Source organism: Microtus pennsylvanicus, chromosome 18 (genome assembly GCF_037038515.1).
Source record: "Microtus pennsylvanicus isolate mMicPen1 chromosome 18, mMicPen1.hap1, whole genome shotgun sequence".
Taxonomy (NCBI): domain Eukaryota; kingdom Metazoa; phylum Chordata; class Mammalia; order Rodentia; family Cricetidae; genus Microtus; species Microtus pennsylvanicus.
This window is the reverse complement of record NC_134596.1, coordinates 30,416,961-30,443,622: the sequence shown is the minus strand read 5'-3', so window position 1 is coordinate 30,443,622 and position 26,662 is coordinate 30,416,961. Positions and strand designations below refer to the sequence as shown.

Genomic DNA, 26,662 nt, shown 5'->3' with positions numbered 1-26,662 from the left:
TGGGCCATCCAGCCCCAGAACATGGCTCTAATACAGAGCAAAAACAACAGCGATGGCAAGAGAAGACCCCCAAGAGAAACACCTTGTGAAAACGGGTAAAAAAATCAGCCACTCATGGGCTTTATGGCATAAAATAAGGATCCTGCGAAGGCCACATCAAATGTCGCCTTTTTCGGAAGCCATCAGAGAGCCCACTGTGCAGAGCTAACTGCTCATTAAAAATTTGCCCATGTTGCAAAAATGTTCCTGCCAAGTTGTGATACATTGTGCAGTTTAGAAGACATTCCCCTTTGCTGCTGCTAGCATCGCCTTTAATTCCATAGCCTGGACTAAGGAAACACAAGGAGTCAATGAATTCGGGTGTTAGAACTCCTGACCGACATGCACGGCTTCTTCTGAAATCTCACAATCGCTCTGATAGGCTCCTGATAATTTTCTCTGTAAGGACCTATGCTGAACATCAATCAGAGCTTTTACCTAAAGACTGAAGTCACTTAGGCCTCACCATGTTGCACCCTAATTTTTCAGCCCAAGACCCCATCTCTTTTGACAGGGAAGCCAGGAGCTCGTTTCTTGGAGAGGACACTGTGGCCTGCTACCCTGCTGGGTCTGTTGCAGAATATTTGTTGACACTGTGAAGGTGTGTCTTTGCCCAAGTGCCTTCTGATCGTTTTAAGAAAAAGCTGAATGACCAATAGCAAGGCAGAAAAGGTGGGACTTCTGTGGAGAAAGAGGACTCTGGAAAGAAAAGGGCAGAGGTGTCAGGAGACACTGCTAAACTTCCTAAGAGAGCACCTGCCTCTCTCAGAAGAGCTTCCCGGAGCCTCTGCACTTCATCTGGAGCCCCGCTGTTTTGATTCGAGTATATTTTGCTAAAGAAGAAAATGTTTGGAATAAAAAGGAGTGGTTGTTTTTTTGATGTGTGTAGCAGGCACGTGTGCACGCCAAGGAACAAGTGTGCGTGCATGTGTTCATCTGTGTGAATGGAGCCAGAGGACAACTTTGACTGTTATCCTGAATGATGTCGCTGGCCTCCTTTGAGACAGAGTCCCTCACTAGCCCGGGGTTCACCAACTAGGCTCCTGGTCAGTGAGCCCCAGGCTCCTCCTCTCTCTGCCTCCCCAGTGCTGGGATTACAAGCCCGCCCCCACGCCTGGAATTTTTACATGGGTTCTGGGGCTTGAACTCAGGTCCTCCTGTTTGCAAGACAACCTCTTTTCCAACTGAACTACCACCCCAGCTCCAAATTTTGCATATAATTGCAAAGCAGAAAATTCTAATTCTTTTTAGTGCTGACTCATGTACCAAACAAAGAGGCTTGTATAAATCCTTCCTTCTGTGTGACCTTCTGAGTCACCTAGGCAGTCTGCTGTAGAGGAAACACCCCAGACCTGTTCCCAGCTAAAGTCTTCCTTTGAAACTCTCAAAAAGAATTTTACTCTTTTGGTCTCACTCCCTCTTCACGTGTCTGTGTGTCCATCCCTCAGCCTCACTCCCTCTTTGTGTGTCTGTGTGTCTGTCCCTCAGCCTCACTCCCTCTTCACGTGTCTGTGTGTCCATCCCTCAGCCTCACTCCCTCTTCGTGTGTTTGTGTGTCCGTTCTTCTTCATGTATGTCTCCACTTTGTGGAAGAAACTAGCTGAGATCCTGACATAAAAGCACTTGGGGCCTTGAAGGACTCTGAAGCTATTGTGTATGTCACTTCTATGAATGGAGTCATAATTACATACTCACCAAGTTCCATCATAAATGTGAAATGGCCCACAAAGAGCACTGTGGATGGGAGATACTTGTATACAAAGACTGCCATCAACCAAACAAGTATTTAAAGTTAACAGAACAGTTCTCAAGATAGTGTCGGTCTCACCATTCATGTTAAACACTCTAAGACAGGGAATAATCGCATGACATAGTCTCGGACTTACGTGATTGCTGCATGTCTTGTATCTGATGTTCTGTCCTTCGCAGTTTCTAAAGGAGGAAGGAAACAATGGCTTTTATAGAAGCGGCACGCATTAAAATGATGCAAAGACAAGGTGCTAGTTTCCTGTAAAATTTTAGTGCTGTGTACTACTGCAAAGACTCTAAGTTTAAATTCTGAAGAAGCAAACGTCCATGGATCAGGGAACCAAAAACATCTCCAGGAGGTGTCCATAAAATAGAGGGTGAATTCTTTAGTGAATGGCACAATGATCAGCTAGCTTTGTTCTTACTCTAGGGTCTACACAATCTCTGGAATTATGGCGTGTGTGTGTGTGTGTCTGTGTGTGTGTGTGTGTGTGTGTGTGTGTGTGTGGTGTTCCAAAGAGATCAACAAATGCTTCTCTAAATTATCTCTTCTATAATGGTTACTCTGTATATTACTGGGTCTGATGCCCTTCTTGTGTTTGTTGGGTTGTTTGTTGTGTCTTTGGAGACAGGGTCTTGCCATTTAGCCCTCGGCTGACCTGGAACTGACGATGTGGCCCAGTTCATCCCCCCCAAATCACCAAGTATTGGAATTAAGGCTTGTGCCGCCCTGCCCAGTGTTTGGGGTTGCTCTTTATTGCTGAGTCTCACTTTTCTTGCTTTGCCACCATTGAACTCACACCTCACGCCAAGCAACCCTTCACTGTTTGTTTGTTTGTTTGTTTTTCATAGGCAGGGCCATGCAGCCCTGGTTGACCTGTGATGATCTTCCTATCCCTTGCCTCCCAAGTGCTGGGATTACAGGCATACATCGCTACGCCCAGCTAGCCTTAAACATTCTGTTCCCTTACAGCACGCACCGCTCCGTGGGAGGTACCATCCTCAGCTGGATTTAGAAGGCTTAGGGACAATCAATGGCTGCCTCCCAAAGCATGACCCCTAATGCTTCCAATGTTTGACTCTGAAGACAGACCGTGAACCCATTAGTTGCTCCTTCTGAACTCATGGTTTAGAATGTCTTCCCACATTATGGTCAGGGGTTGGCTAAGTCTCCACACTAAGGGACCGAACCTCCCCATGGTTTCCCTTGTCAAGAGTCTACTCCTGAGGTTGGCAGCAGCCTTCACGAGAGGACACCACACTTTAAAGATGTAGGAAACACCAAGCCAGGAGGCTGGCAAAAAAGCCATGCTGGGCTGGAAGACTCCATTCTTCTGGGAGCCCCAGCCGCCTGATGGAGGCCGTTCATTGGCCAGGCTCGCGTCACTTTCCCTCTCATGTGGGTGACAGAGGAAAACAAACAAGGGGGTGAAAGGGCGATTTCAGTCATGCTGTTAATTTTAGGGACTTGGCTGCTAGATCAGGGAAGCGACTTCCAAAGGCTTTCTCTCATGTCAGCTTATAACCCTAAAGGGCTTTAATCCACTTAGAATTTGTTCTTTACATGGACTGATGTCCTCTGATATTTTCCGTTGGCTATTCATTTTCAAAAACATTTTTATTATAGTTTATTCTTATTTTACTCAATCAAGTTTCCTAATTTCAAGGAGAAAGAAAAATTAAAGGGAAATGGCTCAACAGAAAATCAGAATTAATAGAAATACCAAGAACTAAAAGCCCTTGGGAGTGCACAAGGAAGAGAAATTTCTTTAAAAGTAATTTAAAAACTTAGAAATACTTTTTACATGAATTTTAATAATTGTTTAATTTTGCCTATTTAAATAAAAACATTTTTTCAAATAGAAATTTAACCTAAAAGAGAAGAGTCAAGTGTCTCATGTCAGCTCTGCCGGCTACCTAGCCAAGGTCCACACCCAGCTGTCACCCACGTGTCCAGGAGTCACCTGTGTGAACACAGAGCCCCAAACTCCAAGCCTAAAGACCAAGCGCACCCCTCCCACACATCCCACTTCGAGGGCTTCGAAGGGGACAACAGAAAACAAGAATTTCATTCCAAGAGTTCTCCAAACATAAATCACTCTGCTGGACGTTCTCCCTCATCCACAAAGTCTGTGGTGAGCTTACTGGGGACCGGGATGTAGATATAAAGATACCAGGGCGTGAGTGCTCAGCTCGCTTTACAAACCAGCCACCGGCTGCCACGTTTAGCTTTCTCTTTCCCCATCCTCCAGCCTGACACACACTCTGCCCACAGGCGGCCTCTATTGATGTGGCCAGCTTGGGTTGCCATTTAGTAGGAAAATGAATGGCTGCTTTATGAAAGAAGCATAAAATGAAATGCGAGTTATTTTAGAGTTAAGGACGTGAGGGCCCTAATTCCCCAAGCAGGAACCTGCCAGCTTATTCTGGAAATATTCCTTTGAGCTGCAAAAAATATTACTTGTGTGTTTTTAATACACTATAATTAGCATATGAAAGACCTGATGCCTATCAGGAGCATATGAAAACTCAAGAACAATGTTTCGCCAGCAAGGTTTCTCTACCCATTACAAAACTCATAGCACCCTAGAACGGAAGGTTTTTAAAGTCTGAATTTATGACTATCTAAAAAACATGCTGGTGTCACATGAGAATACATTACAAACATTAATAAAGTTTCCCTGCAGTTTATAGTACTATAATTTAATATTCACTTGGTGATAGATTGATTCAAACACTAGTGTCATAAAGGTTCAGAAGCATATGTTTTGAAGAATAAAAGTACATTAATTTAAAAATAGTAGTGGGGCTGAACCTGTGGTTCCTGGGATTGGCACTTGGCCAGAGGATCAACTCACGGTTTCTAAAAAAAAAAAAGACATGTGGTTGGTGCATGGCTTGTCGTGCTAAAGAACTGACTGGAATATTTCAGTGGAGCCAAGTTCTGAAATAACTCTATCCACGGAGAAATAAATAAGCAAATGGCCGCGCTCCTCTCTTTCCCTGAAGTCCTCATTTGAAGGAGCACACTGATAAGAGAAGCCACCGCTGGGATGGTCTCTAAAAGCTCGGGGATGGCTGTCTGCTCAGCTTTGTATAGAATAGCCTCCAGCCTCCTCTTCCAAGAAAAACTGACCACAAGTGCTCAAGATTTATGGAGTCTTAATCAGTCTCTGTGGCTCTTCAAGGGAAGCTGATAAGCCTTCCAAGGGAAGTGGGTTTCCTCCTTAATAACTCAGAGTACTTTAGGGTACTCCAGAGTGGCAGCAAGAGATCTGAATAAATAAGGCCTACCTGTGAGGAACCAAACGGTGGGGCACAAGATGGTTTGAATTCTTTAAAAGTCTACTATTCTTCTCTCAAATGAATCTGATCCAGTTTGTGGGCAAGGTGACATTACTGCCCTTTGGGGGGGGGGGCGTGGAGCAGGTGGCTGCGACTTGAGTTTGGCCTCATGCCTAGAGCCACGTGGGATGAGGAAATACACTGCCATCCATATTCCTACTGGAGACACCAGAGTAAGCTGGTATCCCCGCTGACCTTCTAGACATTACATATATGGAACACATAATTCTGCACACAGGCACGTATTTTACACACCTATATGCACACCAAGTTTAGAGTATCTTGTAGGATCATACGCTTGGCTAAATCAGATCAATTCAGGGAGACAACAAATTCGGAGGTTCACAGGCTTCACGGCGCATTTCAGAAATAGAAACAGATTCGGGAGCACTTATGGCTCTTGAAATGCTTGTATGTGGGCAAGCATGCATCTGTATGTGCATGCATGTGTATATTTAAACTCATGTGCATCTGCGCATAAACATGGGTGTACACGCACATGGAAATTCATCCTCATTTGCAGGTCAAGGTCTCTCAAACCCAGAGCTCACCGACTTGGCCAGTCTCACTGGCCAACTTGCTCTGGGGATCCTCCGTCTCTGCTTTAAGAAGCCAAAATTACAGGTGGGCTGCTACACTGCCCAGAATCTGCAGGCATTATGGGAATTCGAACTCCTCAAACTTCTTTGGCAAGCACTTGAACGACTAAGCTATTTCAGAGCCCCTGGGCACTGTTCTAGAGAGTCTTCATGTTCACGAATGTAATTCAACTCATTGTCATGACATTACAGCAATCTAACTTGTAACTATTAATAAATGTCAATGTTTGCTTTATGAGTTGGGCTTTTATAACTTTGCTAAAGAATTTTTCACTACCCAGAAAGCATAGTGGTATCCATCTACATTATTTCAAACTTTATAATCATAGATGGACTTTAAACCACTTGAAATTTATTTTTATATGGATTGACACATTCTAATGCTTGTCCATTGAATATTGTTCTTCCAATTATAAAATGTTTTACCCCAATTTATTTATGGATTATTTTGATATGAATCAATTGATTTTCCTTAACATTGATGATCTCAGGTAATTCCAGATTTTAAAGGGCATCTGTAGTTCCACAGTGAGAAATGCCTGTCACCACAGAGTAACCTGCAGTGTCTGTGGGACACACATCAACACAGTCTGTAGGACACACATCAGCGCGGACTGCAGGACACACATCAGCACAGACTGCAGGACACACATCAGCATGGACTGCAGGACATACATGTAGTAATAGGCAGTGGGCTGCGTCCCCGGCACCCGGCCACCCGCATGGCTAGCTCTGTTGTAATAGGAGCAGCGGGCCGCTTCCCGCCACCTGGCTAGCTTTATACCCGAAATAATTACACGGAAACTGTATTCTTTTAAACACTGCCTGGCCCATTAGTTCCAGCCTCTAATTGGCTAGCTCTTACATATCTATCTAACCCATTTCTAATATCCCTGTAACACCATGAGGTGTCTTACCAGGGAAGATCTTAACCTGCGTCTGTGTCCAGTAGGAAAATCATGGCTACTCCTTGACTCAACTTCTTTCTCCCAGCATTCTGTTCTGTTTACTCCGCCTACCTAATTTTATGTCCTATTAAAGGGCCAAGGCAGTCTCTTTATTTAACCAATGAAATTAATACAAGCCAGAAGACTCTCCCCCATCATTACATCAGCATGTCTGGGGGACAAACATCAGCACAGACTGCGGGATGCACACTGGCACAGACTGCGGGACACGCATCAGCATGTATGAGGGACATGCATCAGCATGTCTATGGGACACACATCAGCACAGACTGCGGGACACGCATCAGCGTGTCTGTGGGACACATGTCAGTATAGACTATGGCACACACATCAACATGTTCTGGGGAACAGACATCTGACAGGAACTGCATATTGTTCTCTAAATTCTCTCCATTTCCTCTGTACTTCTTAGGATGTGTGGTTGTTTTCATTTTTACACACTGAGGTCAATAATTTGGCATTTTAAAACTTTGTAAATTTTCCCAAACTGGAGAACAAGGAAGCTCATCACACCTTTTTTGTTGGTGGTGGCAGCGGTGACTGGATATTTTCTTTTGTTTTCAAGAACGCAGCTTGCATCTCTTAGTTTCTGGTTCATATTTCTGTCTCCACCTATTTGCTGTGGGCTTTGTTTCCTGGTGAGCAGGTGTTATCTGGACGGCTCAGATCCTTATACTTGTTCCCCATTGGCATTTTTCTGATGCTGAGATTTCCTAGTTATAATCATGTGTTAGAGAGGTCTTACACATTCTTTATAGAAGTCGTTGCTAAATATTTTGTAATTTCTTAATAGGTCACAGGTTGTCTTTCAGAATGCTGCTTTCTAGCTCCTCCCACGGAGTCAGAGCCCAGCCATTTATGCATTAGTCTTGCCTAGAATTCTCCAGCGAATTCTGCAACTGTCCCCCTTATTTGTATACAGGTGCTCTTAGATTCACTATCTACTTGAGCTGTGAGTCCTGAGAGTTACTTCTTCCTTTCTAGTCCTTAAATGGTGTGTGTTCTTGTCTCCCTACTTTGGCTACACCGACTAGGACCCCAAGCACAACACTGAATACGGACAGCGACAGCAGGAAGTCTTTTCTTTACAATCGTTGTTAAAGACCACGTGGCTTCCACTCATGATAAGGCACTCTGGACCCATCAGGCGTCAATCTCTACAACCGAGTTGCTAGGATTTGTGTGTTGGGAGGGGGTTCAATCGTTCATCGGATGAATCACTGCCTGACTTTGCTCCTTCAGTCTTGGAACTGCTGTTGACACCTGGCTGTGGCTAATGTTTCCTCCGCGGTTCTGCACTTCAGGACTGCAAACTTGTGCTGCAAGAGCTCTCTTGGTGGGAATCTCTCTCCAGATCCCTCGCCACTGCCAGGCTCGTCAGGGTCACTTTTTACATCTGGCAGGTACTCGGTGCACATGGTACCGGGTTCCAAAAGGACATTTTTATACAGCTACGCAATGTACTTTGAACATGTCCAACCCCTATGCTTCAGAGTCTCCCTTTCTCGCCCATCACCCTCCTGTCTGTCTCCTTCATTTCCCGAGATAGATCTTTTCACGCCATGCATGCATACATGATTTATATATCAGTGTAAAATCTAGAATACACACATGAAAGAAAGCACATGATATTTGTCTTTCGAGACTGACTTAATTTGATTAATATGATAAACTCCAGTTGCATTCACATTCCTGAAAATGACATATTTTTGTTCTTTATGGCTGAATAAAATTCCATAATTCATATATAAATACATATATATACATACATACATTTATATACTTTCTTCACTCCTCTTTTAACAGGTGGATTCCATAGCTTAGTCCTGGTGGATAACAAGGCCACCTTTATGCTGACTTTCCATTGCAAACCTCCACAGCCTGCGGGCTATACATATTCAGCCTTCTTATCATACACAGTGTAAGTGGGCCAATAGATGTGCCCCTGGAACTCTTGGGAGAACAGCAGCACCCGTGTTCTACAGTGGAAAGTTTTCCCATTCATAATTAAGATCCACATATTCCTTAGGCTGGTATACAAAACCTGTCTGGGAAGTGTGTGAACAACAAAGGTCCTTCCTTTAAGCTAGGTTTGCAGTTCCTGAGCTGGGTCTCAAATACTCCCCAGGCCTGGGCTCCTGTATTTAAGGTGGAATGAACCCTCTGAAAGCTGGGTTCCCACCTCCATCACCAGGGCAGGCAGAGAATCGTCTGTACACTCACTGTCCTGGCCACTCACAAGGTTAACGTATAGGACATTACCGCCATCACAGGGCTCCCGCAAGCTTCCTTTAGTAGCTGTGCCTCCTCTCTCCCCTCTTCGTCTACCACTTGGCAATTACTAATCCGTGCTCCACTTCTAAAAGTTTAATCATTTAAAAAAATATATCTTATGAGCAGGATGAAGCAGATTTTGGACTTGTTTTTCCAAAGGTCGTCTGAATTCCCAAAGATTCGCCCAGGTTGCTCAGTACATCAATGATTCATTTCTTTTAATCCTTCATTTACCTTCAATCCCAGCAACTGGGAGGCAGAGGCAGGGGTATCTCTGTGAGTTCAAGGCCAGCCAGACCTACGCAGAGAAATCCTGTCTTGAAAAACCAAAAAGAAATAAAAAAGAAACTGTTTTCCAGAGTGACTAGACCAAGTTACACACCCACCACCAGGAACCATCTAGTTCCCTGCATCCCTGGCGGATGCTCACCTGTCAACAGTTTCCTTCCATGATCGCTCTAGTCACTATGGTTTAGTTTACAATAGCCAGCCATGCTGAGCCCCTTCCCATGTATTCACTGACTATCTCTGCATCCACTCGCTCATCCTTCCCTCATTTTCTGATTAGATTTTCTGCCCTAACAGTAGGTTTAAAGCTCCACAGTCTGTTGTTGCAAGTCGCCCCATCAATCATCTCATTTGTCGCTCTGCCAAAGCCACCCTCTTGATTATGTCTACATATGACATAAGCTAATTGGCTTACTCTGTTCCTCCACTTATCTCACCTACTCCAGGGCCTGTGCTTTTCCATCTAAATTTTACAATAATCTCATCTCCATCCACACACAAAAATACTGTTTTTATTTTAAGAGAAACATAGTTAAACCTATACATCAACTTAGGAAAAATGATACATTTACCATATTGAGTCTGGCAACCTGTGGACAAACTATCTCTCCATGTATTTATAGCTTTCATTTGTTTTCAAGATCCGTTTCATTTTATTTACACATGTATATGGGAGGGGAAAGTCAGCGGGAGCCAGAGAAGTCATTGGATCGCCTGGAGTCTGAGTTACAGGCACTTGTGAGCCATCTGCTGTGGGTGCCAGGAACTGAGCTTGTGGGCTCTGCAAAGGCAGCCGGTGCTCATAACCACTGAGCCATCCCTTCGCCCCACCCCCATCCTTCATGTCTGTCTTTAGTACTTCGCAGCCCTCTATATATGTTCAGATAGATTTATGCTTAGGTTTAGGATGATTTTAAATGATGTCCTATTTTAAATTTTCGTGACTGTCCATTTGGTAAGAAAAACACTGTGGATTTTGTATGTTTATTCTGCATCCCAGACCTTGCTAAAGTCACTTTTTAGTTGCATAAATTGCTTCATCAACTCCTTGAGATTTTCTGTGTAGACAGCAATGTCCTCTGCAAGCAAAGGTCCTTCTTTCTTTCTTTGCTTTATTGGCTGCATAAAAGTGCAGCCTTCTGCTGAGAAACAGAGGGAAGAGCAGCCTCCCTCCCCCAAGGACTTCATTCCTGGTGTTAGGAGGAAACCACAGGGCTTGCTGCTAAGTTTCTGCTAGCTGCAGGTTTTCAGTGTTCTTTATCAAACTGAGGAAAGTCCCTTTTAGTCCTTTTTTCTCCAAGAGTTCTCTTAGAATAGATTAGGGTTGACTTTTGTCAAATACTTTCTTTGCATCAATTGATATGACCCTATGTATGGTATCTTTACCTTATTGAAATTACAATAATTGACTCTGGAAGATGGGGCCAGTCTTACTCACTCTGTAGACCAGGCTGGCCTCAAACTCACAGAGATCTGTCTGCCTCTGCCTCCCCAGTGAAATTAAAGGTATGTGCCAATACTGCCCAGCCCAGCCTTACAACCCTGGACTAAATTCATCTTGATGCACAATTCTCTTAAAGATTTGTGAACAATAATTGATCGTATTTAATTTATAACTTTTATATTTTATATTTATGGCCTATATTGGTCTATAGTTTTCTTTCTGTATACGCTTTTTTTGGTTTTGGTATTAGTTTTATATTTGATTCACAAAAAGAATTTTAATATATTATCTTTTCTTATTTTTTTTTTGGAAAACTTTCTACAAAAATCTTGTAAATTCTTCTCTCAACATCTTACAGACTTTGCCTGGCTAGGTAAGAATATTTATATTAAAAATTCAAATTCTGTAATGGGGGGGCTATCTCAATTGTCTATTTTATACTAAGAATATCTTTGGCTTTGGAGAGCAGTTGAAAGTTAAATTCTGATGCAATAGCCTGGGGTTGCCAGAAATGACTCAATTTTTTCTGCAGAACTCAAAACAGGCTGCCTGTGGTCAGGGAGGCTTCTGTTTTCAGTGGGCAGAACTGAGTGCAGAGACTCACGACTGGTCACATGATAAGAATAAGTGACATTTGAAAGCTCAGCCATAAAGGGGACATCTGCATCAGACCCTCCAGCGTGCAGGGCACATTGCAGAAGAGGGGCAGAGAGAACACACGAGCCAGAGGAAGGGGTGGGGCGCTGTGGAACGCTATCTTCCAGACACAGCATAGACATTACTTTACAATGAACTCACAACCACCGTGATTATTTGTGCAAGACCTGCACAAGATTGAGTCCATCTGGTGGGGGGGTCAAGCACAAGGCATCATCCACCTGGGGGATCTATAGCCAGTCAATAGGTACCGGAGAGGGAAAGACATCTTTGTCAGGGTTGCAGCCCCTGGTGAGGTATCCATGCCCCTATAAGCAATACTGATGACACTCATATGCCTGTCCAAAATGTCATGATTAAGCTCCTCATTCTATCTATCTATCTATCTATCTATCTATCTATCTATCTATCTATCATCTATCTATCTATCCATCTATCTATCTATATGCAAAAGTAAACATTAAAAACGAAGAGCAGGGACATCACAGTATGGAGTAGTTAGCCCCTAGCTTCCTTCCCTTACTGCAGCAGAAAGCTTTGAGGATGATAACAAACCCTGAAGTCCTCTGAAAAAGCCAGATGGGAATCTCCTATTGCAGAAGCTTCTTGAAATATAAATGTGTGTATGTGTTTATATTCATAAATGTATATAACGGAGTTACCCTATATGGGGGCAATGCCTCCCCAGACGTTATAGGGTATCAAACAAAAAGCCTAATGCCAGATGTAGCTCCCCTCCCTTTGTGTTGTTGGTCACTGGGATCCCAGAAACTCCCAAACAATACAGACTGTGGTCATTATCTGGGTTACCCTCTAGAATTGTTGGGATGGGTTGGAGAGAGCGAGAGAATGTCCCAGGAAGCAAAGAAGCAGGGCAAATGGACAAAAAGAAAGGAATCTATATGAATAGGGTTAGGGGTTGGGGCCATAACAAGCCAACAAAGACGTGAACAAAGAATTGGCTAATGAAAGAAGGGGCTTGAAGGGAATGTGTTTTCTAGTGAACGTCACAGGGGTATCTCTATGTGTTTAGAGAGGGAGAAAGAATGGGATCTGGACTTCAGAGTTCTCAATCTGCGTCTGACCTCATGAAATGGTGTGGTAATACCTTCTAATTTCTCATGAGAAATTATATCTATACCATTGTATACCTGGGGAAATTTTACCATTGCAGTTCAAAACTAAAATGAAGACGGTTTTAGATGCCTGGGAATCTCTTGGGGGAGGAAGAACTCCATGAAAACGAGAGGGATGGATGCTGTCACTGGGCCAGCACACGAGGGGGCGCAGGGGAGAGAGATCTAAGCAGCCCGACCCTGATGGCTGAAGTATTTGTTGCTGGGAGATTTCAGCATGATTTCTCTCAATCATTCCCTTCAGCTTGATGCTCACTAGTGACCCCACCAGGCTTCTGTGTAAATCGTGTTAGAAGACGAGGTGTACTGGATAACACACATCAAGGAACCCGGGGACAAGAGAGCTCAGTGGACTGGGGTCAGAGATGGGCAGAGGATCAGATAAATCCCAAAGCCCTCCTAGGAGCCAGCTTGAACCATCTGCCAAGCCACAGGACACTGTCCCCTACTCACAGCAGTATGGTCCCTTTCCTCTCCTGCCCACACCTTCAGCAGGAAAGCCAGAAGTCAAGGGATGCTTTGTTTATCCACATACAGCCCACTTAGGATGAAGAAGCCACAGATCACAGGTTTCTTGAGAGGCATCACATGGCAAGATTGGTTTACAAGCAAGACCAGATTAATTTCAGGTGAATCAAGAATATATAAACATGTAAATATTTTGATTCTATGGTGAGGGGGGAAATTATCATCCATTAATATACTCTTCTAAATTCTTTTTTAACAAACATGTGTACAGGATACATTTTTTTAAGGAAGACAATGGAGCAAATTCCACTTCTTTACCATTACAGCTATCATTAATTTAAAATGATTCATGTCCCTCATATTTGGAGGTTACACAGGGACAGCCAAGCTGCCCCTTCAGCTTTCAAGTTGATCCTTCTCCCCCTAGTGACCAGCAGTGGAGAGGAACTTATCCTTCACCATAGAAGTCACTGTCCTCCCCTTGTCCACGGGTATGTGGTCCTCTGACAAAGATCTCGGTAGGATTTATAACTCTATATTTATATAGATATACCCTGATATGATAAGATACAACATGATTCTTCTGCACACTCACAATGTAGTTAGAGTAATAGAGCCTTAATTTCCCAACAAAGATGAAAGAAAACAGGGGGGATCGAGCATAACCCTGATTGTCACTAAACTAAGCCTGGTTTCAAGTCTGTAACCATTTACCTAAGCTGATATTCTATCAAAATTTCTTTAGATGAAACTACAACCATGCTCCAGCAGCCTTGCCGTGCCTCCTGGGTGGACCAATGCGTCCTCTTTCTCAAAGACTCTGGCTCTTCATGCACCAAACCCTGTACTGTCTCGAGGAAATTGAAGGACATACTTCATCACTTTCTAATACATCTGCACAAGATCTACATGAACCGCAAACTGAGCAGAAGAAAATATGCTTCCCTTGTGTCTCTTCTCCATAGCTGGAGATCAACAGTAAAAGCCAGTTCACTCCATTACCCAATGGCATCCTACAAGTGAAGACGGCTGCCGTAATCTAGGAGATTTTTGTCTGGGACCGGAAGATGAGAGTCCATCGACCTGAGGTTGCACCTTACCCAAGAATCATGGTTTAAACTCTTCCATGGGTCACAACTTTAAAAACAGCGAGTGCAAGATTCCCAGAGACTAGTGGGCTATTAAAATTAAACTGATCTGACAGTTTAGTATAAATGGATTGAAGAGATGAAAACAGAGTGTGTATTACCTTCTTTATAAGACTTTTTAAAAATGTATGTGTGTGCATTTGAACACGTGGGTGAGCTCACCCGTGTGTGCGTATGTCCCCATAGCTCTCTCTTAATTTTTGAGGCAGGATCTCTCACGGAACATAAGTTCACCACTTTGGCTAGACATGCTGACCAGCAAGGCCCTATGATCCACATGTCTCTGCCCACCCTATGAAGTGAACATGCCCCCAGTAATGCTGAAGCATGCATGGGCAGCCCGTCTATACTGGGTTTCATGGTCTGAGTTGTTGAGGATAACTGACCAGGTCTCTTCTCAAGGAACAGGTTCCACCGAGATAGGAACTCAGTTCGCTGAATTCATAGTCCAGAACACTAACTGTTATACCACGGGAGCTGCTGCGCCCATCCAACACAGGGTCACAACTGTGCACCACCACTCCTGACTTTTCTGTGGGTTCCAGGGACCTGAACTCGGGTCCTTTGCTTGTGAAGCACACACTTTACCCCTTGTGTCGGCTCCCCAGTTCCTACGTTACCTTCTTCATCCATGGTGCATTCACAGAAGAAAGTGATTTCAGTGGCAGCCTCGCAAGAACTGCCACCAAGATGACATAACATTTGTCCCCGAACCCTGATAATATCAAGTTGGCAACTGAACTTAACAGGCCTTCACTTTCTTGGGACCAAAGTGTCTGGTTTTCCTGAACCCTGTGACCACTATGTAAATAGGTCACGGTGACATACCAGGAAGTGGGTTTGTTCCCTTATAAATATGTTAACTTGAGATTGGCTGATGTTTATGGTAGATAGTAAGTCACCTTCACCGAATAGGACACTTCAGAGCCGCAGCCCCTCCCCTTCTGTGTCACCCAGAGGCAGTGACACAGTCCCCCCAGGAGTGGCCAAGCCCCCACTGACCTTCCCGTCAGACACCTCCGCAGAGAATAGGAAGCTCCTCCGCCACAGGTCCGGGAACAGTCACTCCAGTCGCCCCAAGCATCCCAGTTGCCATCTTTGTCTTCCTCGGAATGAGTGTTCCTTGAGGTCTGTACAGTGGGGGGGGGGAACACAGCCAATTATAGAAGTCAATTATCACCTAAGTCTACTACAAAGCACTTTTTATTTTATCTACTAAAAGTAACTTTAAACTGTTTTAATTCTGGAGCTAGCGTCTCACAACGTAGCTCGAGCAGACACTGAGTTTATGTGCGCCCCAGGCTGCTCTCCACCTCATCGCCTCCGTCTCCTAGGTACTAGTATTACAGATTATTTTTATAAATAGATAAACTCTTGGTTGGGAGAAACTTGGCAGCTGTTAAGAGCACATGTTGCTCTCACAGAGAACCCAAGTTCGATGCCCAGTGCACACAGAGTAATTCATGACTGTTCATAACTCCAGTCCCCGGAGAGCCCATGCCCTTTCTGACCTCAGCAGGCACCAAGCACACATATGATCATAAACACACACACAGGTGAAACACTCACACATAAAACAAAATGAATAATAAATCTAATAAAAAGACTTTTTAGAAAAATCTATAAATTCTTAAAATATGTCAGAATGAATTCCAGATATCTTGGAAATTTATATTAAAGCGCTGAAACCATAAAATGCCAAGAAAATTATATGCCATATAAACATTGATAGTCTTATGGTTAGCATGGGAGAGACTGTCTCATATCTATTAGCAAAGGGAAGAAAGTAGAAAAGGCTGGTGTGGTTTAATTTCTTTAAAGTGAAAACACAAAACAGTTTCTCTCTGTCTTCGTACACAGCAGCGAAAGTACTGGAGCACGGGCTGCAAGAACGCACATCAAGCCGCCTCTGTCCCTGAGAAAAATCACAAGAGGAATGGCATTGCTGGCTTTCCTTTACCCTTTGTCTGCAGCAAATGCCTAAGCCTTAGGAATCAGCATCGAGCCAGGTGGTCTTTCCTGGGTGATGTTTTCAGTGGTTTTGAAATTCTTTCTTTCTTTCTTTCTTTCTTTCTTTCTTTCTTTCTTTCTTTCTTTTCTTTCTTTCTTTCTTTGAAGTATTTTAGGTCAAAATACAATCATTAGATGACAATGACTTCTTTAACATGGGCAAGTCTGCCTGTGGATAGACCAAGAGATGCCCAGAGAAAGAGAATGCTATGGCGAGAGAGTGGGAGGGCTTTGGATGACTTAAGCAATATTCTGTGTTGTGTCTCCCTATTTCAAAGCATGTTTAAAAAGCTTATTTTTATGCTTAGTTATATGCATCCCTGTGTCTGGGGTGGGGTCGTGCGTGCACTCGCATGAACGCAGGCTACTTTGGAGGGCAGGAGGGAGGCATTAGATCACCTGAAGGGGGTGTCACAGGTGACTGTGGTCCTCCAGAACGGGTGCTGACAACTGAACCCCAGCCCTCTGAGAAACAGCAAGTCTGAGCCACCAACACATCTCTCCAGCCCCTTCTACCATATTCTAAAAGATAAAAACACAAAATGTCTTCCTTAAAATCAAGCAGGTAAGCAAGCGAACAAAACCCTGTCCTCTTGGAATGTGGAAATAAATGGTCAAGTCAGACAGGATTTAACAGGTAGGTCGTAAGGCAGAGAATGTAGAGAAACCAGAACACAGTAATGAATGACAGCGTGTGCCTGAATTAGATATGGCTCAGGTTGCCCTGAGCCTTCAGGCAAGTTACATCATCATTCCCTTCCCAAAAAAGTTAAATTAAGAAGGGGATTGGTAGGGAAGACCTTCAAAACCAAAATGAAAAAAAAATAATGACAGGGCGCAAAAAAGGTTTTCCAATAACTTTTACTTAAGTGGCCCCGGTCACCGGGTCTGACAGCTTCTATTAATAGCACAGTGAACAGCCCCATAGAACAGTACTGCAGCCTCAACAGAGAGACAGAAAGAATAAATATTTGGCCGCTGACCAAATCTGTCATCAGGAACGGGAGCTAATTAAACCCATACTATTGACTGTTCTAATTAAGAACGCTGTTCGGGTCGATTTTCTGCCCTGAAAGTCATCAAACACAACCCTGTCTATAATATAGTATAAAATATAAAATTCCAATTCATAGAAAAATACAATTAGCAGTTTAATGCATTCATCTGGACTTCTCGGCGGGGTAAGTCCAGACCGTTTAGGCAAATGCTTAAACTATACACAGCTGAAACTGGCTTTTCATCCTGTCACTCGATCTACGAATTGGTCGAATGTGAAAAGTTGAAAAATATCATCATATATTTTTTAAGCGAAAGTTGAGAGCCCCCTGCAATATTGCTTTAATTTGTTTTTACTCCCGCCACCCCATCTGTTCCATTTATAGTTAGACTTGGGTTTCTTTCCATAGCTCCTCCACCTTCACTTAGAGAAAACATTTTGATTCTAAAATAATTAAAACGGGCACATTATAAAATGAAAACATCTGGTTTCTCTGATTGGATCCGTCAGATTTTTTTTTCCTCTTAAGAAAACAGAAAGCAAATGGCATCTCAAGGCGTCCTGGTGGTGTCCCCTTCTCTATTAGGACGGTTGGGTTCCACAGAACCCAGAGGCATTTTCTGCCAACCACTGGCCCGTGTGCTTTCTTCCTAGCTACAAAGTAGCAACAATGTCCCTGATTTTAGCCACTTCTCTCTTTTGGTCTTCCTTTCCCAGAATTTCCATCCCTCTAAAGAATCCGACAATGAGCCCCACTCCTCTCCTCCATTACAGGGCTAATACCCCAAACGCCTTCTGCTCTTTCGTGACTGTGTTCAATCTCTGCACACAATTAAGGATGCAAATTTTGAATCTCAAAATGCAGTGTCTAGACTGTGGCATTATATCTAAAAGGAGCCTAAGCCAGGTATTGCCCCATGATCCATATTTCCATGTGTATGTGCATGTGTACGTGTATGTGTGTATGTGTGTGTGCACATGTGTGTATGTGTGTGCATGTGTGTGTGTATGTGTGTGTGCGCACGTGTGTGTGTATGTGTGTGTGCGTACATGTGGGTGTGTGCAATGCACGTATGCTCAGATGTGGAAACCAGATAATAATCTTGGATATCATTTCTCAGGAGCAGTCCACTTTGATTTTTGATTCTAAAACAGGGTCTCAGATCAGTTTGGAGCTCACTACTTTGACAGAGCTGGCTCACCAGCCCAAGAGAACCATCTGTCTCAGCCTCCCCAGTGCTGGGATTACAAACACAGGCTATCATACCTGACTTTTCTTTTTCTTTTTTTCTTTTTTCCTCCTTTTGTTGGTTTTTCGAGACAGGGTTTCTCTGTAGCTTTGGAGCCTGTCCTGGAACTAGCTCTTGTAGACCAGGCTGGCCTCGAACTCACAGAGATCCGCCTGCCTCTGTCTCCCGAGTGCTGGGATTAAAGGCATGCACCACCACCTCCCGGCCCCCCTGACTTTTCTATGTGGGTTCTCGGAACTGAACTAAGCTATTTCCTTAACCCATGCCAAATTTTTGATAAAGTTTCCCTCTCTTTTCCCCTCCATCCTCCCTTACTCTGTCTTTTCTTCTTTCCTTTTCTCCATCTCCCCTCCCTCCCTTCTGCCTCCTTTTCTTCTTATTTCAGACAAACCATTTATTGGAACCCCCTTTGGAGGCAGGATTACATAATGATTAAAGCTGTTATGATAAGCTTTTAACCTTCATAACACTCAAGTTAAACAGCTAGTCACCATCGTTCACACAATACTTAAAACACACAGGGGGAAAGGAAACCACACAGTGTCTCTGTGTAGCTGGTGGGTGTGTCACAAATGACAGCAACTGTTGTTCTTAAAAATAACATCAAAATAATGATGGCAGAGCCAGCTCTCCAGGCAATGCTTGTGCAAGATTTAACATTAATCACCAATGAATCTCTTCTTGGTACTTTTGGCTTGGCAGCTCAGTCTGCTGAGGTCTGCTTGGACCCTGATCCCAGCAACCATCTCTAAGCCATGCTCCTTGACCTTGTAGCTTCCATGTGTCCCCCAACTCACTGATAAGCATGCTAGCTGTGGCTTCCAAACCCATCTAAATTCCGTTAATAACTATATCTGCTTTTCTACAACAAGAAGCAGGTCATGTTGCCCACTTATCAGAGAGACCTGTGAATATAGCTTAATATTACTACTAAAATATGAAATAATATCAATCACCATTGTCAAGAATCAAGCTGCAGAAAAGGGCTGTGGAGGATGGAGGGACAGTCATTCATGGGAACTGGGTAGGGTCTTACCAGGCTGTGTGGTGACCACCAGCCCCCTGAGAGAAGAGGTATGTGGTAGCTTCACTATGACCAGCCCAGTCCCTAAAGCACAGTGGCCACAAAAACAGCTGGCTTCATGATAACCCAGACCAGGCAACTTTTGTTTACTAGTGGGTACCGTTTCTCCCAATTCCCCTTCCCAACATCACCTTAAACTGGCTTACGCGACTATTTAGACTCCGTGTGAACACTGTTTTGTAAGGCAAGTTGTTGAATGAGCCCAATCAAAGTTTGATTCACCCAACATCACATTCATGCCTCCGTGGTAAGACCTAGACAAAGACCTGAAGAATCGTGTCCTTCCCAGGGCAGCTGCTGTTCATGCAGAAAGTGCTATGGGCCAGTCCTTGGCTCAGCTTACATCCTTTCTAAACCCCACGGCCTGTCTGGTGAATATTCCCAGCAACATCTTCAGGAGAGCAACATTTTCGGAACCATATGTGTCCAAAGAATGATGGGGCCATGGCAGAATCCCTTGGCCAACCCCCTCGGGCTAATCCTGTTTTCCTTGGTGTGACTTCTCACTGATGGTCCATTTCCTTTGTGACCAGGAATCCGGTCAAATTCAGGCACCGAACTACCGTCACTGACAGTTAGCATCCGGCGTGTTGGATCCACTCCATCTGCAGCTGTGAGCCACTGGACCACAACATTGTTTTGATATCTCAATGACGCCTTTTGAGTTATCCACCACCCCACCCCACCTTTAGCGCAAGTGGAGCTACACTTCTGGTTTTCCAAAGCCTCCCATCTTATCTTGGGGATCTTGTGAGGGATGCGTGTTCCTGGGTGGCATTTGTGGGCTCCCTGACATCTGCTGATTCCCTTATCCAGACAGACACCCAAGGTCAAGGTTCTGCCATGGCCCCAAGAGGACAGATATGGTTCCAGGTCCTCCAGCTGCTCTAAATGAACAGGAAGGGAGAGGGGTCAAGGGATTCAGGGGGCGTGGCATTAATCCTTAAGTGTGGAGAAAAACAAATACAAAGCTATTTCCATGACCTTTGTTAGCAGAGGATAGACCTTTGTTAGAGCAAGGTCAGTTCTTTTCCACAGAATGAGGCGACAGTTCTGGGGGAACCATACGCCCCATCATCTCCAATGGGACAGTCTGTGATGCACGTGAGCCCCTATTTTTACTTGTCTCTATTTCCTAACTTCTAATGAATTATAAACACTTTTCAATCTGCTAATTATTTGCCGATGACCATTTTCTAGTATCATACAACGTGTGTGCATGTGTGTTCCCACACACTAAAACATTCAACAGAATTTTTTTTGTTTTGTTTTAAAGAGCAAAGAAAAACACTCAAGGAAAGGCTCTGAAAACACATCTTAAGGAACAGTGTGCACTTTGTGTCGTTTGCTCTAAACCATCAGGCTTAATGATTGCTTAGGAAATCATATTTTCCCAAGTAAAATTGCAGCTTGGGAATATGCTGGATGAAAAACAAGCCCCCAAGATATTGTTTACTCGTTATATAATCGGACTTGGCCAAAGCCTGGACTACGGCGGGGGTGAATGTGTTCACCATCTCATAAAGCCTTGAGTTTTGTTCGCTCTTCTTGGATCCCCAGGCATAAATCAAATCATAAACTATTTCCCTGACAAGTTCTCAAGTCTCTGACTTCTACTGAATAGCCCTGTTCTGCTGGTCTAGCTCAAACAAGAGTAATTAAACACAGGCTGCACATCTAAGGCCACTTATTGGAAACGCCATATTAGCAGCTCCATGTTAAACACAACTCTGAATGAAATGGGTTCCAGTGGGAGATTACTTCCCAGGCATCAAATAAACGTTCATTCCAATGTTCCCACACAGGTTATTTGAGGAGATCTCAAACCACTCAGATTCTGTTAACAGTAGATACATTCTTTCAGGTTAATACCACCTTCAGGTCTTGAGCAACAAACCTTTAAAATTATGAATGGGGCAGATGCCATAAAAATGTCAGTCAAGTTGTCATGGAGATCAACAATTTAATTCAACCAGGTTTATTAAACACTAATATATCTAAAGCCATGTGCTAGGTACCGGCGATAAATTCCCAGGACTCTGACACTTACCCTTCCTTGCCCAGTCCATACTCCTCTCTGCTAAGACTCACTGGCTGGAAAGCCAACAGCCTAGGGCCTTTTCCTAGCCAATCTTGGTCCCTGGTCATTTTTACCACCATAAGAGAACTTCTTTTTCCCCAATTCACTGGGACACACTTTATGCTAATAAGCATCTGCCTAAAAAAAGAGAAAAAAAGCATCTGCCTGTCAGACACACCTTACTCTGTAGCTTCATATCTCATGGTTCCTGTCCAAGCTGCGTCTAAAACTCCAGACAGAGTTCCTATTACTTCCCCAATAGAATTGTACTGGTCGAATCCTCTCTCTCTCTCTCTCTCTCTCTCTCTCTCTCTCTCTCTCTCTCTCTCTCTGTATGTGTTTATCTCTGTGTGTGGTGTGTCTATGTGTGTGGGATGTGTGTGTGGTGTGTGTGTCATGTGTATATACATTAATCTGTGTGTGTGGTGTGTGTGTGTAGTGTGTGCATGGTGTGAGTGTGTCTGTGTGTGTACTTGTTCATGTGAGTGTGAGCCAATGTGCTTGACTCAGGAACCCAACAGGTGTCCTCATGCTTGAGTGGTGGGCACTTTATTTACTGAGGCTTCTTTGAAGCCCCTTGAGGGGTATTTTATTCTATGGGTTTATATATTAATATATTTTTGAAGTATTAGCATTTGTTTTTGCAGCACTTGAGATCAAACTCACAGTCTTGGGCATGGGAGGCAAGGTGAGTGCTTTGCCACTGAATAACACCCTTAGCCCCTGGGGAACATTTTCTAAAACAAGTCTTTGAGTGGACATGGTACAGAGAAGCCATGAGACCTGGGCAGCAGTTTGAGCTAGTGTGAGCCAAACTCTATAATAATCTCAGGATTTTCATCTTCATCTTTCTGTGTAAAGAGTGATGGGGGGGAGGTAAGGCTTTTGGTGAGAAAATACAGCCAGAGAGACAGAGAGAGACAGAAAGAGGGGGACACAGAGAGAGAGACAGAGAGAGACAGAGAGACAGACAGAGAGAGAGACAGAGAGAAAGGCAGAGACACACAGAAAGACACAGAAAGAGACAGAGAAACAGAAACAGAAGATAGACACAGACAGAACAGGCATTCCTCTCTTTCCCCTCCAATCACTTGTAGTGTTCCCCACTGGCACGAGAGAACTGAGGCAGTACATGGTGACCATACCCTGGCCAGTGCAGAAGGGCGGCGAGCTTCTACCATGCTTGCATGCTCATTCATGGAAAGCTTCCACCAATGCTTGCACGCTCATTCATCAGCTCACTGGAAATTTGCAGAGCAGAAGCAAGACTTCAGCAGACTGTGCTTTGGAGAAATTCTTCTGGCAGGCAGGAGTGTGAGGAGGGATGGAGAACCTTCACTGAAACACTGCATGCAGGAGTCCAGCGCCCGTGTTTGTCACATCATTTATCCCAAGGAGGAGGGCACAGAGGTGACACCTGAAGGCACTGGGATCAACGGGACCAACAATGGCTGCTGTGAGAGCACATTCTGCTTCTTCAGCCAATAGCCTTTATGATTCCAGCCCACTTGGGCATGGTCTCTTATACTTTAAAAAGCAGCAGGAACCATGCACCCGCTCTCTTGCTTCCGGCTCCTGTTCCAGCTGCTGGACTCTGTTCCTGTTTGTACTTAGAGGACTATTGTTTAGAACGGTGATCTGTAAGTTTTCCCTTTAAATAAATAACCCTTTTATTATCCTAATTCTGAACTGCTGTGAGATTGTTTTATGGCATCAAACGGTAACTTACTATACCCAGGGGATAGGAGATGCCAGGCCAATTCCCAGGTGTCTGTGTTAAGTTGCACGTGGCAATCTCATTCAAGCATCATAACCACTCTCAAGCCCACCCCTGTGGTAAGATTCTAGTGCCCGTCTGTATAAAATGAAAGTGGCTATGTCAATAATGGCTAAAAAGAAGAGCAGAAATAGCAAACATCCCTGCAGCTCTAACTTCCTTAATTGTAACGGCACAGCCTACCAAAGGTGATTGTGTGCATACATTTGTGTTGTGGAGGTCAGAGGTTAACCTCAAATGTCATTCTTTGAGGTACAGTCTACCTGGTTCTTCAGCTACAGTCTCTCACTGACCTGAAAGTCACCAAACAGGCTAAGTTATTTGTAAGGAAAGAGCTGTACTGATTAAGTCACTTCCCCAACCCCTAAAGAATTTAACCAAAGAATTATTTGGCCAAGACTTAAACATACAAAGACAAAAATCAAAATTTCTGACTTCTGATGAAAAACGAAAAACTGTAAGATTCACATTACCACACGATAATGATACTTGTACTGGGTGGTTCTGTGTGTCAACTTGACACAAGCTAGAGTCATCAGAGGAAGGAGCCTCAGCTGAGGAAAGGCCTCCTTGAGATCAGTGTGGGAGGACCCAGCCAATGGTGTGTGGTGCCATTCCTGGGCTGCTGCTCCTAGGTTCTATAAGAAAGCAGGCTGAGAAAGTCAGGGGAAGCAAGCCAGTAAGCAGCACCCCTCTGTGGTCTCTGCATCAGCTCCTGCCTCCAGGATCCTGACCTGTTTGAGTTCCTGCCCTGTTTGAGTTCCTTTAGTGATGAACAGCAATGCTGAAGTGTAAGCCGAATAAACCTCTCCTCCCCAACTGGCTCTTTGGTTATGGCATCATCTCATTGCGGCAACAGAAACCCTAACTAACACAATATTGCTAAAGGAAACTTGAGTGTGGCCACTCAACTCTAATGGGCAAAGCAGCATCTCTCCAGCCATCCGGTTTGCAGTGAAGGCCACAGGCTACTATTTCTCATCCACTCAGGATGACTACTGGAAAACAACACACTGTGAGAAAGGAATGAGCAAGACCAGATAACAGTGAAAACGGCAGCGTGTGGAGGGATTAGACCCCCCGCATCATTGCTGGTGGGAATATAAAGTGGTACAGTCATCGTGGGAAACAGTATGGCAGTTGTGCAATTGAGTGCATGTTCATCGTAAGACTCAGTAATTCTCCTTCCGAGTGCATATCTCCCCAAAAATTGTACACATGGACTCAGGGAGCTGGATGCCCATCTCTGCTGCCAAAGTATTTACAGTAGTCAGAGAAGGGAAAACCAAATGTCTACCAACAAGAGAACAAATAAGATAGGAATGTATATTTGCACATATTATTCAATATAGAGAAAGAATAGAATTCTGAAACATGCCACAGCATAGATGAAATTGAAATCATTATACAAAAGAAGTCTGGCATAAAAGAAATATGTCTATCTATTTATGAAGCACCCAAATCATTCCACCCACAGGCACCAGGTGAGGGCTGACTGCCAGGAGCTGAAGCGAGCAGAGAACGGTTAAAAATGCTAAGTGTTGTCATGTATGTTCTAACACACAGGGAGACAGGGACGGAAAGACGGACAGACGACACAGGCAGAACACCATTCTCAAATGTAGAAAGGAAAAGCCTCGGGAAATGGAAACTTTCCTTTTAAAGTTGATGATGAATTCCAATCAACCAAAAGACGATGCAAAACTTTGGAAAAACAGGATTGTAAAAGTCAAGGAGAAGGAACGGCAGTGAGCGCTTGATCCACTTCAGTCCAGAGCCCCCCTCAAGCCACAGGGCTGCCTGAGAGGGCTGTAGAGGACTGCACACACTCCAGCAAACTATCCCCTCTGGTGTGGCTGATAAACACGGGAAGGAGAATGGGAAAGAGCTGTAAGGACGGTGTAAAATATTATCTAAGATTTCAACATCACTTTCTAAAACTCCAGACTCCTAATGCTGTGTGATCTTTGGTCATATATGTAGAAATACCACTGAGAAACTAAGTTGTTCTGCTATGGTTTTAAGTTCTGCGGGTCCCTCGTTTTCTCTTTGTGTCCGTTAAATTCGCATAATATCAGGCTGGAGAGATAGCCCAGTGGCTATAAGCACCTGCTGCTCTTCCGGATGACCTGGGTTTAGTTCCCAGCATCCACACCAGGAGGCTCAAAACCATCTGTACGTCTAACTCCGAGGGAATCCACAGCCCTCTTTTTCACCTCCGAGGGTACCTGCACAAAACTGCACATATCTGCACAGGGACACGCACATGTGCACATAATTATTTTATAACAAATTAAATTAAATACTCTTCACTTAAAATGACCCTCGTAGCATGACAGCATTTTCATGGCACTGTGCCCGTGTACTAACCCTGTTCAAAAATCCTATCCACGAAGATGCAAGAAAATGTTCAGAATGTTGCCATGTAAGTTCTGGTTATTTCTGGAGATGGATGAGGAGTGGGTTTGTGGTTTTCGTTGTAGCCTTTCTGAACTGCTGGATTTATTAACTAACAAGTGCTACGCTTTCAAACTTATTATCCTAATATATAAATCAGTCCAGCTTGGGCCCAAGAAACAGCATCCATGATATCTTCCAAATCCTGGGCAAGGCAAGGTCTGTCTGGCAAACACTGGTCAAGAATTTGGCCCTGGTGGCTGGCGCCCTTAAGAGCATTTATGGAAACTGCCTTAGGCCATCTCAAGCCCAGTTGTACACTCCAGCCAGATATTTCAGATGGTTAGCTTCCAGCCCCACACGTATCCATGATGCTCTAGAATGTTGCTTCTCAGCTGGACTTTGCAAGTCGTGTGGAACACTTAGTAATGTTTGGAGACATTTTGGGGTTTTGCAACCGGGGCAAGGGAGGCTAGGACTAAAATGTTAACACATTCCAGTCCCTAGGGCAGCCTGAACAGCTACGAAGTATCTAATCTAAAGAGTGGCCTGGGGAGGAAACCATCCTAGAAGGATGCTGGTCACGTGACTAATCCTCTTTGCTCTCACAACGATTTATAACAATTCACGCGAAAACGGTTATTTTCTAAGCCGCTGTGACAGCCACACATCAGGAGTATTTGCCGCACTCGGATGGATTTTGCCTTCACTCTGCTCAGCAACCATGGATGAAAAGAGGATCCCTGCAGAAACCCGACACCTCCCATCCTCAGACAGACTCTGTCGAATGCTCTTGGTGCACACTCGCCCATTAAAAACCACAGAACAGCCTTAGGGAGCTCGTAATCCCAGCATACCCTAAACCACATTCAAGTCCCTTGTATTTGACAATCCACAGGGGGCTTTTCTTTCTCAGGAGTGGGGGGAAACACAGGCAGAGTCTTCCCAGTTT

General features: G+C 44.1%; 1 protein-coding gene across 3 annotated transcripts in view; it reads right to left on the bottom strand.

The window, feature by feature from the left end:
• Adamtsl3 (ADAMTS like 3) overlaps positions 1-26,662 on the bottom strand; it is a 226,320-nt gene that overhangs the window by 131,559 nt on the left and 68,099 nt on the right. For all 3 annotated transcript variants that reach the window (XM_075952699.1, XM_075952698.1, XM_075952700.1), the window contains exons 4-5: positions 15,118-15,245; positions 1,926-1,971 (exon numbers count right to left, since the gene is read on the bottom strand). In XM_075952699.1, the coding sequence (XP_075808814.1) occupies positions 1,926-1,971; positions 15,118-15,245 (174 nt within the window). The remainder of the gene's footprint in view (positions 1-1,925; positions 1,972-15,117; positions 15,246-26,662) is intronic.